This window comes from Pseudophryne corroboree, chromosome 5 (genome assembly GCF_028390025.1).
Source record: "Pseudophryne corroboree isolate aPseCor3 chromosome 5, aPseCor3.hap2, whole genome shotgun sequence".
Lineage (NCBI taxonomy): Eukaryota > Metazoa > Chordata > Amphibia > Anura > Myobatrachidae > Pseudophryne > Pseudophryne corroboree.
Genome location: NC_086448.1, coordinates 87,464,621 through 87,481,538, shown reverse-complemented (window position 1 = coordinate 87,481,538; position 16,918 = coordinate 87,464,621). Strand labels below are relative to the sequence as shown.

The following is a 16,918-nucleotide window of genomic DNA, read 5'->3' as shown; positions in this document are numbered from 1 at the left end:
TAGGGGGAGGAGCCAGTGCACACCACCTGATCCTAAAGCTTTTATTATTGTGCCCTGTCTCCTGCGGAGCCGCTAAACCCCATGGTCCTGACGGAGTCCCCAGCATCCACTACGGACTACGAGAAATAGAATTATCGGTAAGTAAATTCTTATTTTTTCCTGAATCAGATAAATTAAATGAAGTGTGTGATGATGCGTGGGTTTCCCCCGATAGAAAATTATTGGCGGTATACCCTTTCCCGCCAGAAGTTAGGGCGCGTTGGAAAACACCCCTTAGGGTGGATAAGGCGCTCACACGCTTATCAAAACAAGTGGCGGTACCGTCTCCAGATAGGGCCGCCCTCAAGGAGCCAGCTGATAGGAGGCTGGAAAATATCCTAAAAAGTATATACACACATACTGGTGTTATACTGCGACCAGCGATCGCCTCAGCCTGGATGTGCAGCGCTGGGGTGGCTTGGTCGGATTCCCTGACTGAAAATATTGATACCCTTGACAGGGACAGTATTTTATTGACTATAGAGCATTTAAAGGATGCATTTCTATATATGCAAGATGCACAGAGGGATATTTGCACTCTGGCATCAAGAGTAAGTGCGATGTCCATATCTGCCAGAAGTTGTTTATGGACACGACAGTGGTCAGGTGATGCAGATTCCAAACGGCACATGGAAGTATTGCCGTATAAAGGAGAAAAAGACAACGTCTTTTCAGCCTCAGTCCTTTCGTCCCCATAAGGGCAAGCGGGCAAAAGGCCAGTCATATCTGCCATGGGATAGAGGAAAGGGAAGAAGACTGCAGCAGGCAGCCCATTCCCAGGAACAGAAGCCCTCCACCGCTTCTGCCAAGTCCTCAGCATGACGCTGGGGCCGTACAAGCGGACTCGGGTGCGGTGGGGGGGGGTCGTCTCAAGAGTTTCAGCACGCAGTGGGCTCACTCGCAAGTGGACCCCTGGATCCTACAAGTAGTATCCCAGGGGTACAGATTGGAAATTCGAGACGTCTCCCCCTCGCAGGTTCCTGAAGTCTCCTTTACCAACGTCTCCCTCCGACAGGGAGGCAGTAGTGGAAACAATTCACAAGCTGTATTCCCAGCAGGTGATAATCAAAGTACCCCTACTACAACAAGGAAAGGGGTATTATTCCACACTATATTGTGGTACTGAAGCCAGACGGCTCGGTGAGACCTATTCTAAATCTGAAATATTTGAACACTTACATACAAAGGTTCAAATCAAGATGGAGTCACTCAGAGCAGTGATAGCGAACCAGGAAGAAGGGGACTATATGGTGTCCCGGGACATCAGGGATGCTTACCTCCATGTCCCAATTTGCCCTTCTCACCAAGGGTACCTCAGGTTCGTGGTACAGAACTGTCACTATCAGTTTCAGACGCTGCCGGTTGGATTGTCCACGGCACCCCGGGTCCTTACCGAAGTAATGGCCGAAATGATGATTCTTCTTCAAAGAAAATGGACGATCTCCTGATAAGGGCAAGGTCCAGAGAACAGTTGGAGGTCGGAGTAGCACTATCTCAAGTAGTTCTACGACAGCACGGGTGGATTCTAAATATTCCAAAACCGCAGCTGTTTCCGACGACACGTCTGCTGTTCCTAGGAATGATTCTGGACACAGTCCAGAAAAAGGTGTTTCTCCCGGAGAAGAAAACCAGGGAGTTATCCGAGCTAGTCAGGAACCTCCTAAAACCAGGAAAAGTGTCAGTGCATCATTGCACAAGGGTCCTGGGAAAAATGGTGGCTTCTTACGAAGCGATTCCATTCGGCAGATTTCACGCAAGAACTTTTCAGTGGGATCTGCTGGAAAAATGGTCCGGATCGCATCTTCAGATGCATCAGCGGATAACCCTGTCTCCAAGGACAAGGGTGTTTCTTCTGCGGTGGCTGCAGAGTGCTCATCTACTAAAGGGCCGCAGATTCGGCATTCAGGACTGGGTCCTGGTGACCACGGATGCCAGCCTGAGAGGCTGGGGAGCAGTCACACAGGGAAAAAATTTCCAGGGAGTGTGATCAAGTCTGGAGACTTCTCTCCACATAAATATACTGGAGCTAAGGGCAATTTACAATGTTCTAAGCTTAGCAAGACCTCTGCTTCAAGGTCAGCCGGTATTGATCCAGTGGGACAACATCACGGCAGTCGCCCACGTAAACAGACAGGGCGGCACAAGAAGCAGGAGGGCAATGGCAGAAACTGCAAGGATTCTTCGCTGGGCGAAAAATCATGTGATAGCACTGTCAGCAGTGTTCATTCCGGGAGTGGACAACTGGGAAGCAGACTTCCTCAGCAGGCACGACCTCCACCCGGGAGAGTGGGGACTTCATCGGGAAGTATTCCACATGATTGTGAACCGTTGGGAAAGACCAAAGGTGGACATGATGGCGTCCCGCCTGAACAAAAAACTGGACAGGTATTGCGCCAGGTCAAGAGACCCTCAAGCAATAGCTGTGGACGTTCTGGTAACACTGTGGGTGTACCAGTCGGTGTATGTGTTCCCTCCTCTGCTTCTCATACCCAAGGTACTGAGAATTATAAGACGTAGAGGAGTAAGAACTATACTCGTGGCTCCGGATTGGCCAAGAAGGACGTGGCACCCGGAACTTCAAGAAATGCTCACAGAGGACTCATGGCCTCTGCCGCTAAGAAGGGACTTGCTTCAGCAAGTACCAGGTCTGTTCCAAGACTTACCGCGGCTGCGTTTGACGGCATGGCGGTGGAACGCCAGATCCTAAGGGAAAAAGGCATTCCGGAAGAGGTCATTCCTACCCTGGTCAAAGCCAGGAAGGAGGTGACCGCACAACATTATCACCACATGTGGCGAAAATATGTTGCGTGGTGTGAGGCCAGGAAGGCCCCACGAAGAAATTTCAACTCGGTCGATTCCTGCATTTCCTGCAAACAGGAGTGTCTATGGGCCTCAAATTGGGGTCCATTAAGGTTCAAATTTCGGCCCTGTCAATTTTCTTCCAGAAAGAATTGGCTTCAGTTCCTGAAGTCCAGAAGTTTGTCAAGGGAGTATTGCATATACAACCCCCTTTTTGTGCCTCCAGTGGCACTGTGGGATCTCAACGTAGTTCTGGGATTCCTCAAATCACATTTCTCTAACGTCCTAGTGGATGCTGGGAACTCCGTCAGGACCATGGGGATTAGCGGCTCCGCAGGAGACAGGGCACAAAAATAAAGCTTTAGGATCAGGTGGTGTGCACTGGCTCCTCCCCCTATGACCCTCCTCCAAGCCTCAGTTAGGTTTTTGTGCCCGTCCGAGCAGGGTGCAATCTAGGTGGCTCTCCTAAAGAGCTGCTTAGAAAAAGTTTTTAGGTTTTTTATTTTCAGTGAGTCCTGCTGGCAACAGGCTCACTGCAACGAGGGACTTAGGGGAGAAGAAGTGAACTCACCTGCGTGCAGGATGGATTGGCTTCTTAGGCTACTGGACACCATTAGCTCCAGAGGGATCGAACACAGGCCCAGCCATGGAGTCCGGTCCCGGAGCCGCGCCGCCGACCCCCTTACAGATGCCGAAAAGCGAAGAGGTCCAGAAACCGGCGGCAGAAGACTTTTCAGTCTTCATGAGGTAGCGCACAGCACTGCAGCTGTGCGCCATTGTTGTCACACACTTCACACCAGCGGTCACGGAGGGTGCAGGGCGCTGCAGGGGGCGCCCTGGGCAGCAATGAGAATACCTTGTTCTGGCTAAAAAATACATCACATATAGCCCTTGGGGCTATATGGATGTATTTAACCCCTGCCAGGTCTCACAAACTCCGGAGAAGAGCCCGCCGAAATAGGGGGCGGGGCCTATCTCCTCAGCACACAGCGCCATTTTCCTGCTCAGCTCCGCTGCGAGGAAGGCTCCCAGGACTCTCCCCTGCACTGCACTACAGAAACAGGGTAAAACAGAGAGGGGGGGCACTTTTTATGGCGATATTTTATATATTTAAGCTGCTATAAGGATACAACACTTATATAAGGTTGTTCCCATATATATTATAGCGCTTGGGTGTGTGCTGGCAAACTCTCCCTCTGTCTCCCCAAAGGGCTAGTGGGGTCCTGTCTTCGATAAGAGCATTCCCTGTGTGTCTGCTGTGTGTCGGTACGTGTGTGTCGACATGTATGAGGACGATGTTGGTGTGGAGGCGGAGCAATTGCCGGTAATGGTGATGTCACCCCCTAGGGAGTCGACACCGGAATGGATGGCTTTATTTATGGAATTACGTGATAATGTCAGCACATTACAAAAATCAGTTGACGACATGAGACGGCCGGCAAACCGGCCGTCTCATGTACCTGTTAGTTAGTACCTGTACAGGCGTCTCAGACACCGTCAGGGGCTGTAAAACGCCCTTTACCTCAGTCGGTCGACACAGACCCAGACACGGACACCGAATCTAGTGTCGACGGTGAAGAAACAAACGTATTTTCCAGTAGGGCCACACGTTATATGATCACGGCAATGAAGGAGGCTTTACATATCTCTGATACTGCATGTACCACAAAAAGGGGTATTATGTGGGGTCTGAAAAAACTACCTGTAGTTTTTCCTGAATCAGACGAATTGAATGAAGTGTGTGATGAAGCGTGGGTTAACCCCGATAGAAAACTGCTAATTTCAAAGAAGTTATTGGCATTATTTCCTTTCCCGCCAGAGGTTAGGGCGCGCTGGGAAACACCCCCTAGGGTGGATAAGGCGCTCACACGCTTATCAAAACAAGTGGCGTTACCGTCTCCTGAAACGGCCGCCCTCAAGGATCCAGCAGATAGGAGGCTGGAAACTACCCTGAAAAGTATATACACTCATACTGGTGTTATACTGCGACCAGCCATCGCCTCTGCATGGATGTGCAGTGCTGGGGTGGTTTGGTCGGATTCCCTGACTGAAAATATTGATACCCTGGATAGGGACAGTATTTTACTGACTATAGAGCATTTAAAGGATGCATTTCTATATATGCGAGATGCACAGAGGGATATTTGCACTCTGGCATCGAGAGTAAGTGCGATGTCCATATCTGCCAGAAGAAGTTTATGGACGCGACAATGGTCAGGTGATGCGGATTCCAAACGGCATATGGAAGTATTGCCGTATAAGGGGGAGGAATTATTTGGGGTCGGTCTATCGGATTTGGTGGCCACGGCAACAGCCGGGAAATCCACCTTTTTACCTCAGGTCCCCTCCCAACAGAAAAAGACACCATCTTTTCAGCCGCAGTCCTTTCGTTCCTATAGGAACAAGCGGGCGAAAGGACAGTCATATTTGCCCTGAGGCAAAGGAAAGGGTAAGAGAGTGCACCAAGCAGCTTCTTCCCAGGAGCAGAAGCCCCCCCCGGCTTCTGCAAAGCCCTCAGCATGACGTTGGGGCTTTACAAGCGGACTCAGGGGCGGTGGGGGGTCGACTCAAGAATTTCAGCGCACAGTGGGCTCACTCACAGGTGGACCCCTGGATCCTGCAGATAATATCTCAGGGTTACAGGTTGGAATTCGAGAAGTCTCCCCCTCGCCGGTTCCTAAAGTCTGCTCTGCCAACGTCTCCCTCAGACAGGGCGACGGTATTGGAAGCCATTCACAAGCTGTATTCTCAGCAGGTGATAGTCAAGGTACCCCTCCTACAACAGGGAAAGGGATATTATTCCACACTATTTGTGGTACCGAAGCCGGACGGCTCGGTAAGACCTATTCTAAATCTGAAATCTTTGAACCTGTACATACAAAAATTCAAGTTCAAGATGGAGTCACTCAGAGCAGTGATAGCGAATCTGGAAGAAGGGGACTTTATGGTGTCCCTGGACATCAAGGATGCTTACCTGCATGTCCCAATTTGCCCTTCACATCAAGGGTACCTCAGGTTCGTGGTGCAAAACTGTCATTATCAGTTTCAGACGCTGCCGTTTGGATTGTCCACGGCACCTCGGGTCTTTACCAAGGTAATGGCCGAAATGATGTTTCTTCTACGAAGAAAAGGCGTATTAATTATCCCTTACTTGGACGATCTCCTGATAAGGGCAAGGTCCAGGGAACAGCTGGGGGACGTAGTAGCACTAACCCAAATAGTGCTGCAACAGCACGGGTGGATTCTGAATTTTCCAAAATCTCAATTGACCCCGACGACACGTCTGCTGTTCCTGGGAATGATTCTGGACACGGTTCAGAAAAAGGTGTTTCTTCCGGAGGAGAAAGCCAAGGAGTTATCCGAACTTGTCAGGAACCTCCTAAAACCAGGGAAAGTGTCTGTGCATCAATGCACAAGAGTCCTGGGAAAGATGGTGGCTTCTTACGAAGCGATTCCATTCGGCAGATTCCACGCACAAACTTTTCAGTGGGATCTGCTGGACAAATGGTCCGGATCGCATCTGCAGATGCATCAGCGGATAACCTTGTCGCCACGGACAAGGGTGTCTCTTCTGTGGTGGTTGCAGAGTGCTCATCTGTTAGAGGGCCGCAGATTCGGCATACAGGACTGGGTCCTGGTGACCACGGATGCCAGTCTGAGAGGCTGGGGAGCGGTCACACAGGGAAGAAACTTCCAGGGAGTATGGTCAAACCTGGAGATGTCTCTTCACATAAATATACTGGAGCTAAGAGCGATTTACAATGCTCTAAGCCTGGCAAAACCCCTGCTTCAGGGTCAGCCGGTGTTGATCCAGTCGGACAACATCACGGCAGTCACCCACGTAAACAGACAGGGTGGCACAAGAAGCAGGAGAGCAATGGCAGAAGCTGCAAGGATTCTTCGCTGGGCGGAAGATCATGTGATAGCACTGTTCATTCCGGGAGTGGACAACTGGGAAGCAGACTTCCTCAGCAGACACGATCTACACCCGGGAGAGTGGGGACTTCATCCAGAAGTCTTCCACATGATTGTGAACCGTTGGGAAAAACCAAAGGTGGACATGATGGCGTCTCGCCTCAACAAAAAACTGGACAGGTATTGCGCCAGGTCAAGAGACCCTCAGGCAATAGCTGTGGACGCTCTGGTAACGCCGTGGGTGTTCCAGTCAGTGTATGTGTTTCCTCCTCTGCCTCTCATACCAAAAGTACTGAGAATTATACGGCAAAGGGGAGTAAGAACGATACTCGTGGCTCCGGATTGGCCAAGAAGAACTTGGTACCCGGAACTTCAGGAGATGCTCACGGAAAATCCGTGGCCTCTACCTCTAAGACGGGACCTGCTTCAGCAGGGACCGTGTCTATTCCAAGACTTACCGCGGCTGCGTTTGACGGCATGGCGGTTGAACGCCGAATTCTAAGGGAAAAAGGCATTCCGGAAGAGGTCATTCCTACACTGGTAAAAGCCAGGAAGGAGGTGACTGCACAACATTATCACCGCATTTGGAGAAAATATGTTGCGTGGTGTGAGGCCAGGAAGGCCCCCACGGAGGAATTTCAATTGGGTCGATTCCTACATTTCCTGCAAACAGGATTGTCTATGGGCCTCAAGTTGGGGTCCATTAAGGTTCAAATTTCGGCCCTGTCGATTTTCTTCCAGAAAGAATTGGCTTCAGTTCCTGAAGTCCAGACTTTTGTAAAAGGAGTACTACATATACAGCCCCCGGTTGTGCCCCCAGTGGCTCCGTGGGACCTTAATGTAGTTTTGGATTTCTCAAATCCCATTGGTTTGAGCCACTCAAATCGGCGGATTTGAAATATCTTACATGGAAAGTAACCATGCTACTGGCCCTGGCTTCAGCCAGGAGAGTGTCAGAATTGGCGGCTTTATCGTATAAAAGCCCATATCTGATTTTCCATTCGGACAGGGCAGAACTGCGGACGCGTCCTCATTTTCTGCCTAAGGTGGTGTCAGCGTTTCACCTGAACCAGCCTATTGTGGTGCCTGCGGCTACTAGCGATTTGGAGGATTCCAAGTTGCTGGACGTTGTCAGGGCATTGAAAATATATATTTCAAGGACGGCTGGAGTCAGAAAATCTGACTCGCTGTTTATACTGTATGCACCCAACAAGCTGGGTGCTCCTGCTTCTAAGCAGACGATTGCTCGTTGGATTTGTAGCACAATTCAACTTGCACATTCTGTGGCAGGCCTGCCACAGCCTAAATCTGTCAAGGCCCATTCCACAAGGAAGGTGGGCTCATCCTGGGCGGCTGCCCGAGGGGTCTCGGCATTACAACTCTGCCGAGCAGCTACGTGGTCGGGGGAGAACACGTTTGTAAAATTCTACAAATTTGATACCCTGGCTAAAGAGGACCTGGAGTTCTCTCATTCGGTGCTGCAGAGTCATCCGCACTCTCCCGCCCGTTTGGGAGCTTTGGTATAATCCCCATGGTCCTGACGGAGTCCCCAGCATCCACTAGGACGTTAGAGAAAATAAGATTTTACTTACCGATAAATCTTTTTCTCGTAGTCCGTAGTGGATGCTGGGCGCCCATCCCAAGTGCGGATTGTCTGCAATACTTGTACATAGTTATTGTTACAAAGAAATCGGGTTGTTATTGTTGTGAGCCGTCTGTTCAGAGGCTCCTACGTTGTCATACTGTTAACTGGGTTCAGATCACAAGTTGTACGGTGTGATTGGTGTGGCTGGTATGAGTCTTACCCGGGATTCAAAATCCTTCCTTATTGTGTACGCTCGTCCGGGCACAGTATCCTAACTGAGGCTTGGAGGAGGGTCATAGGGGGAGGAGCCAGTGCACACCACCTGATCCTAAAGCTTTATTTTTGTGCCCTGTCTCCTGCGGAGCCGCTAATCCCCATGGTCCTGACGGAGTCCCCAGCATCCACTACGGACTACGAGAAATAGATTTATCGGTAAGTAAAATCTTATTTTTAAACCGTTCAAATCTGTGGATTGGAAATATCTCACATGGAAAGTGACCATGCTGTTGGCCCTGGCCTCGGCCAGGCGAGTGTCAGAATTGGCGGCTTTGTCTCACAAAAGCCATATCTGATTGTCCGTTCGGACAGGGCAGAGCTGCGGACTCGTCCCCAGTTTCTTCCTAAGGTGGTGTCAGCGTTTCACCTGAACCAGCTTATTGTGGTACCTGCGGCTACTAGGGACTTGGAGGACTCCAAGTTGCTAGATGTTGTCAGGGCCCTGAAAATATAGGTTTCCAGGACGGCTGGAGTCAGGAAAACTGACTTGCTGTTATCCTGTATGCACCCAACAACCTGGGTGCTCTTGCTTCTAAGCAGACGATTGCTCGTTGGATTTGTAGCACATTTCAACTGGCACATTCTGTGGCAGGCCTGCCACAGCCTAAATCTGTCAAGGCCCATTCCACAAGGAAGGTGGGCTCATCCTGGGCGGCTGCCCGAGGGGTCTCGGCATTACAACTCTGCCGAGCAGCTACGTGGTCGGGGGAGGACACGTTTGTAAAATTCTACAAATTTGATACCCTTGCTAAAGAGGACCTGGAGTTCTCTCATTCGGTGCTGCAGAGTCATCCGCACTCTCCCGCCCGTTTGGGAGCTTTGGTATAATCCCCATGGTCCTGACGGAGTCCCCAGCATCCACTAGGACGTCAGAGAAAATAAGATTTTACTTACCGATAAATCTATTTCTCGTAGTCCGTAGTGGATGCTGGGCGCCCATCCCAAGTGCGGATTGTCTGCAATACTTGTACATAGTTATTGTTACAAAAAAATCGGGTTGTTATTGTTGTGAGCCGTCTGTTCAGAGGCTCCTACGTTTGTCATACTGTTAACTGGGTTTAGATCACAAGTTATACGGTGTGATTGGTGTGGCTGGTATGAGTCTTACCCGGGATTCAAAATCCTTCCTTATTATGTACGCTCGTCCGGGCACAGTATCCTAACTGAGGCTTGGAGGAGGGTCATAGGGGGAGGAGCCAGTGCACACCACCTGATCCTAAAGCTTTATTTTTGTGCCCTGTCTCCTGCGGAGCCGCTAATCCCCATGGTCCTGACGGAGTCCCCAGCATCCACTACGGACTACGAGAAATAGATTTATCGGTAAGTAAAATCTTATTTTTTTAAACCCAGCCTGTGATATGGCAGTTAGGAGCTGATTGGCTGGTCCTTTATCACCTTCCACTTTATCACTTCACCGAGCTTAATAAATCTGCCCCTTTGTGAAGAGATATGGAAAACATGCACTGTTAGGGTTCCCTGAGGACTGGATTTGGGAAACATTGGTGTAGCGTGAGGTGAGAATATGATTTATGAGTGTCCATCCTGGTAAGAAAGCTTTTCACATTTGCCGTTTGTTGGATTCAAATTTTCCTGTGCAGCCTTTCAAGGGTTCATCAAACTAATCTTACTCTGTTTGCAGCGAATACTAAAGTATTGCTGCACAGCCCTCATGTTCTCCACAACTCAGTGCTATGTATGTAAATGACCAGAAATATGAAATATACATAACATTTCTTATAGATGCCCAGTGTATTCTAATCTGACACAGACCCGAGGTATATTAATCGCCTGTGGCTGTTCCCATACGTGTTACAGACGACCTTAATGTGTACTTAGCTATTGTTAGCAAATCAAATGAAGGGGTATATTCAATTAGCAACAGAGTTTACCCTGCAGCTAATTGATCACGCTGCGTGGAGGAAGCTATTCAAATAATTTGGCATTTTCCTGCGCAATAATCCCTGGGTCAACGAGTGATAACCCGTTCATTCCGTGCGTTAAAATGCACATTTTGCTTTTCAACACAGAAAAATCCTACCTCTGGTTATTAGTGCGAGGGGTTTCTGCAGATTAATCAGGCCGCGCCGTCCGTTAGCTGTGGGGCCAACTCCTCATATAATTGAATATGCCCCTAAAGTATCTGCAGCTAACCAGGCAACCATTACTTTTCATGGGTCCTAACATTGTCCAATCTGCCCTCAGGCTTCTGACTTACAGATAGCCAACTACGCCTTTATGTCGTTTGGGAAGGCCCTGGTGAAGAAGGAGAAGCTCCACCCAGACACCTTTGTCCAGCTTGCACTCCAGCTGGCATTTTACAAACTTCATGGGCGGTAAGAGATAAATTGCCTACAAAGCTTCAGTGAAATTTGCCAGAAATATCAGCACTTCCAACAACCTTCAGTTTATTATGTTTGGCCTGAAGTCTGCATTACTTATTTTTTTTTAAACTGATTCTTAACTTTTGTAAAAAAAAATTGGCAAAATTAACTTTCAATGCAGTGGTTCTCAAACTGTGCCTAGGCACCCCGGCCTCAGGACACTTGCAGGGGTGCCTTGGATTGTTGGTCCAGGACCCATTAAAATTATTCATGGTCAATGTAATAGGCGAAACCAGTGCTGGTGGCTGGCAATAATATAATATGTGGACAAACAGAAACAAATCCGGTCCCTCGCCACACACCTGACATTAAGGATGACATATAAACACAATTTACTTCATATAATATTTATTTCTAAATATCTCAATAAGGAACTTCTGGCCCAGTGGTGCCGTGAAAAGAATTCTGATACTCTATGGCGCCGTGATTCAAATAGTTTTGGAACCATGTGTTTAATGTAAGAAAACAGACTTGTCCAAGATTTTCCTGGTGTCCTACTAGTGGTTCAGCCAAAATAATCCTGCTGCAAAAGCAAGTTACTTTTACTGACCTTCATTTTACTGACGACATTGGTTTGGCTGAATGGTGTGGTGTCTCTATAGTTACTGGGAAACGGTGTCATCCAGTATAGTCAAAGCTATTGGCAGGACCGTTGCTATAGGTGTCAGCGTAGGAGGTTAGTCCACACATAGCATAGTCAGGTTTGTGGTTTATTAACCGGCAGGAACAGGATACAAGTACCTGCAGTTAGTAAGTGCAACTATTTGATGTACAGGAACACACACTTGTATATGGTGTCAGTGTCTCATGTAATATGGAGTATATGCAGAGCCTACACCAAGCATGCTGCATCTCTAATGGAGGTTTGTAAGAGAAGATGCGCGGACAAGCTGCACATGCACGCAGGAACCCGGCTCTGCCAGTGCCCGGGCTGTAAGCAAAAGTGAAGGCAGCACACGGGACGCTACTTCCCAATACAAGCTCTTCAGCTAAAGTGTTCTAATGTAACAGGGAAACGGTGCGGTGTAACAATACATCGCACCAATGTACGATGGTACGATGTATCGCTGCATGTATTATCCCATTGGATGTGCAACACATCCTATGGGATGATCAGTGAACATAACAGCCCGGAACAACGGTGTACAATATATCGTCCCATCCGCCTATAGTGTGTACCCAGCATTAGAAATCCAGGTCTCTAAATGCGCTGGAGACAACTCCTGAAACAAAGTGGAATTGGGAAACGCTGTTGTGGCTCCAGCTGTACGGCCACATATGCCATGTATACTGTTTCCTGAGTTAGTGGCAGCCCAGCAACTTTCACACCTAAAGTGTACTCGCTCTCCTTACATGTAGCCGTCTCTTCCTACATATTCACGTATCTGCAGTTATTAGTTATGTGATCCTGCTGTCATATACATTTCACTCTAGGACCTGATTGGAGAAGTTAGTTTAGTAGTCAGATGCCATCTGTTTTGTTTTTTATATATATATTTTTACATTTCTCTGACGTCCTAGTGGATGCTGGGAACTCCGAAAGGACCATGGGGAATAGCGGCTCCGCAGGAGACTGGGCACAACTAAAGAAAGCTTTTAGGTCACCTGGTGTGCACTGGCTCCTCCCACTATGACCCTCCTCCAAGCATCAGTTAGATTTTGTGCCCGGCCGAGGTTGGATGCACACTAGGGGCTCTCCTGAGCTTCTAAAAAGAAAGTATATAATTAGGTTTTTTATTTTACAGTGAGACCTGCTGGCAACAGGCTCACTGCAGCGAGGGACTAAGGGGAGAAGAAGCGAACCTACCTGCTTGCAGCTAGCTTGGGCTTCTTAGGCTACTGGACACCATTAGCTCCAGAGGGATCGACCGCATGGAACTGGCCTTGGTGTTCGGTCCCGGAGCCGCGCCGCCGTCCCCCTTAAAGAGCCAGAAGCAAGAAGAGGTCCGGAAAATCGGCGGCAGAAGACATCAGTCTTCACCAAGGTAGCGCACAGCACTGCAGCTGTGCGCCATTGCTCCTCATACACACTTTACACTCCGGTCACTGAGGGTGCAGGGCGCTAGGGGGGGGCGCCCTGAGCAGCAATAAAAACACCTTGGCTGGCAAAAATACCACAATATATAGCCCCAGAGGCTATATATGTGATAATTACCCCTGCCAGAATCCATAAAAAAGCGGGAGAATAGTCCGCGAAAAAGGAGCGGAGCTATCTCCTTCAGCACACTGGCGCCATTTCTCCCTCACAGCTCCGCTGGAAGGAAGCTCCCTGGCTCTCCCCTGCAGTCTACACTACAGAAAAGGGTAAAAAAGGGAGGGGGGGCACTAAATTTAGGCGCAGTATATATAACAGCAGCTATAGGGGACATAATTCAGTTAGTCCCTGCATTATATAGCGCTCTGGTGTGTGCTGGCATACTCTCACTCTGTCTCCCCAAAGGGCTTTTGTGGGTCTTGTCCTCTGTTAGAGCATTCCCTGTGTGTGTGCGGTGTGTCGGTACGGCTGTGTCGACATGTTTGATGAGGATAATGATGTGGAGGCGGAGCAGATGCCTATAGAAGGGATGTCACCCCCTGCGGGGCAGACACCTGAGTGGATGGACTTATGGAAGGAATTGCGTGCACGTGTCGACTCCTTACACAAAAAATTTGACGACATGCCAAATGCGGGACAGCCGGCTTCTCAGCTCGTGCCTGTCCAGGCGTCTCAAAGGCCATCGGGGGCTCTAAAACGCCCGCTACCTCAGATGGCAGACGCGGATGTCGACACGGATACTGACACCAGTGTCGACGACGATGAGTCTAGTCTAATGTCCACTAAGGCCATTCGTTGCATGATTGAAGCAATGAAAGAGGTGTTACAAATTTCTGATATAAACCCAGGTACCACTAAAAAGGGTATTATGTTTGGGGAGAAAAAACTACCCGTAGTTTTTCCCCCATCAGAAGAATTAAATGAAGTGTGTGAAGAAGCGTGGGCTTTCCCTGATAAAAGATTGGTAATCTCTAAGAAGTTACTAATGGCGTTCCCTTTCCCGCCAGAGGATAGGTCACGTTGGGAGACACCCCCTAGGGTGGATAAAGCGCTCACACGTTTGTCTAAAAAGGTGGCACTACCGTCTCCGGATACGGCCACCCTCAAGGAACCTGCTGATAGAAAGCAGGAGGCGATCCTGAAGTCTGTATATACACACTCAGGCATTGTACTTAGACCAGCTATTGCGTCAGCATGGATGTGCAGTGCTGCCGCTGCGTGGTCAGATTCCCTGTCAGAAAATATTGACACCCTAGACAGGGACACTATTCTGCTAACCATAGAGCATATAAAATACTCAGTCTTATACATGAGAGATGCACAGAGGGAGATCTGCCGGCTGGCATCTAAAATAAGTGCATTGTCCATTTCTGCTAGGAGAGGCTTATGGACTCGCCAGTGGACAGGGGATGCAGATTCAAAAAGGCACATGGAAGTTTTGCCTTATAAGGGTGAGGAGTTATTTGGGGATGGTCTCTCGGACCTAGTTTCCACAGCAACTGCTGGGAAGTCAGCATTTTTACCCCATGTTCCCTCACAGCCTAAAAAGGCGCCGTTTTATCAGGTACAGTCCTTTCGGACTCAGAAAAACAGGCGTGGAAAAGTCGGGTCCTTTCTGTCCAGAGGCAGAGGTAGGGGAAAAAGGCTGCAACAAACAGCAGGTTCCCAGGAGCAAAAGTCCTCCCCCGCTTCTTCCAAGTCCGCCGCATGACGGTGGGGCTCCACAGGCGGAGCCAGGTACGGTGGGGGGCCGCCTCAAAAATTTCAGCGATCAGTGGGCTCGCTCACAGGTGGATCCCTGGATCCTGCAAATAGTATCTCAAGGGTACAAACTGGAATTCGAGGCGTCTCCACCCCACCGGTTCCTAAAATCTGCCTTGCCGATTACTCCTTCAGACAGGGAGGCTGTGCTTGCGGCAATTCACAAGCTGTATTCCCAGCAGGTGATAATCAAGGTGCCCCTACTTCAACAAGGACGGGGTTACTATTCCACACTGTTTGTGGTACCGAAACCGGACGGTTCGGTGAGACCCATTTTAAATTTGAAATCCTTGAACACATATATAAAAAAATTCAAGTTCAAGATGGAATCGCTCAGGGCGGTTATTGCAAGCCTGGACGAGGGGGATTACATGGTATCCCTGACATCAAGGATGCTTACCTGCATGTCCCCATTTACTATCCTCACCAGGAGTACCTCAGATTTGTGGTACAGGATTGCCATTACCAATTCCAGACGCTGCCGTTTGGACTCTCCACGGCACCGAGGGTGTTTACCAAGGTAATGGCGGAAATGATGATACTCCTTCGAAGAAAGGGAGTTTTAATTATCCCGTACTTGGACGATCTCCTAATAAAGGCGAGGTCCAAGGAGCAGTTGTTGGTGGGAGTAGCACTATCTCAGGAGGTGCTACACCAGCACGGTTGGATTCTGAATATTCCAAAATCACAGCTGGTTCCGACGACACGTCTACTGTTCCTGGGTATGATTCTGGATACAGTCCAGAAAAAAGTGTTTCTCCCGGAGGAGAAAGCCAAGGAGCTGTCATCTCTAGTCAGAGACCTCCTGAAACCAAAACAGGTATCGGTGCATCACTGCACGCGGGTCCTGGGAAAGATGGTGGCTTCTTACGAAGCAATTCCTTTCGGCAGGTTCCATGCCAGAATCTTTCAGTGGGACCTGTTGGACCAATGGTCCGGATCGCATCTTCAGATGCATCGCCTAATAACCCTGTCTCCAAGAACCAGGGTGTCTCTGCTGTGGTGGCTGCAGAGTGCTCATCTTCTAGAGGGCCGCAGATTCGGCATACAGGACTGGGTCCTGGTGACCACGGATGCCAGCCTTCGAGGCTGGGGGGCAGTCACACAGGGAAGAAACTTCCAAGGACTATGGTCGAGTCAGGAGACTTCCCTACACATAAATATCTGGAACTAAGGGCCATTTACAATGCCCTAAGTCAGGCAAAATCCCTGCTTCTACACCAGCCGGTACTGATCCAGTCAGACAACATCACGGCAGTCGCCCATGTAAATCGACAGGGCGGCACAAGAAGCAGGATGGCAATGGCAGAAGCCACAAGGATTCTCCGATGGGCGGAAAATCACGTACTAGCACTGTCAGCAGTGTTCATTCCGGGAGTGGACAACTGGGAAGCAGACTTTCTCAGCAGGCACGACCTCCACCCGGGAGAGTGGGGACTTCATCCAGAAGTCTTCACGCTGATTGTAAATCGATGGGAACGGCCACAGGTGGACATGATGGCGTCCCGCCTAAACAAAAAACTAGAGAGATATTGCGCCAGGTCAAGGGACCCTCAGGCGATAGCTGTGGACGCTCTAGTGACACCGTGGGTGTACCAGTCAGTTTATGTGTTCCCTCCTCTGCCTCTCATACCAAGGGTACTGAGAATAATAAGAAAACGAGGAGTAAGAACAATACTCGTGGTTCCGGATTGGCCAAGACGAGCGTGGTACCCGGACCTTCAAGAGATGATCTCAGAGGACCCATGGCCTCTGCCGCTCAGACAGGACCTGCTGCAGCAGGGGCCCTGTCTGTTCCAAGACTTACCGCGGCTGCGTTTGACGGCATGGCGGTTGAACGCCGGATCCTGAAGGAAAAGGGCATTCCGGAGGAAGTCATTCCTACGCTGATTAAAGCCAGGAAAGATGTAACTGCAAAGCATTATCACCGCATATGGCGGAAATATGTTGCTTGGTGTGAGGCCAAAAAGGCCCCAACAGAGGAATTTCAACTAGGTCGATTTCTGCATTTCCTACAAGCAGGAGTGACTATGGGCCTGAAATTAGGCTCCATTAAGGTACAGATCTCGGCTCTGTCGATTTTCTTCCAGAAAAACTAGCTTCACTACCAGAAGTTCAGACGTTTAT

General features: G+C 49.3%; 1 protein-coding gene across 2 annotated transcripts in view; it reads left to right on the top strand.

Moving 5' to 3' along the window:
- CROT (carnitine O-octanoyltransferase) overlaps positions 1-16,918 on the top strand; it is a 164,166-nt gene that overhangs the window by 136,116 nt on the left and 11,132 nt on the right. For both annotated transcript variants that reach the window (XM_063921450.1, XM_063921449.1), the window contains exon 12: positions 10,817-10,947. In XM_063921450.1, the coding sequence (XP_063777520.1) occupies positions 10,817-10,947 (131 nt within the window). The remainder of the gene's footprint in view (positions 1-10,816; positions 10,948-16,918) is intronic.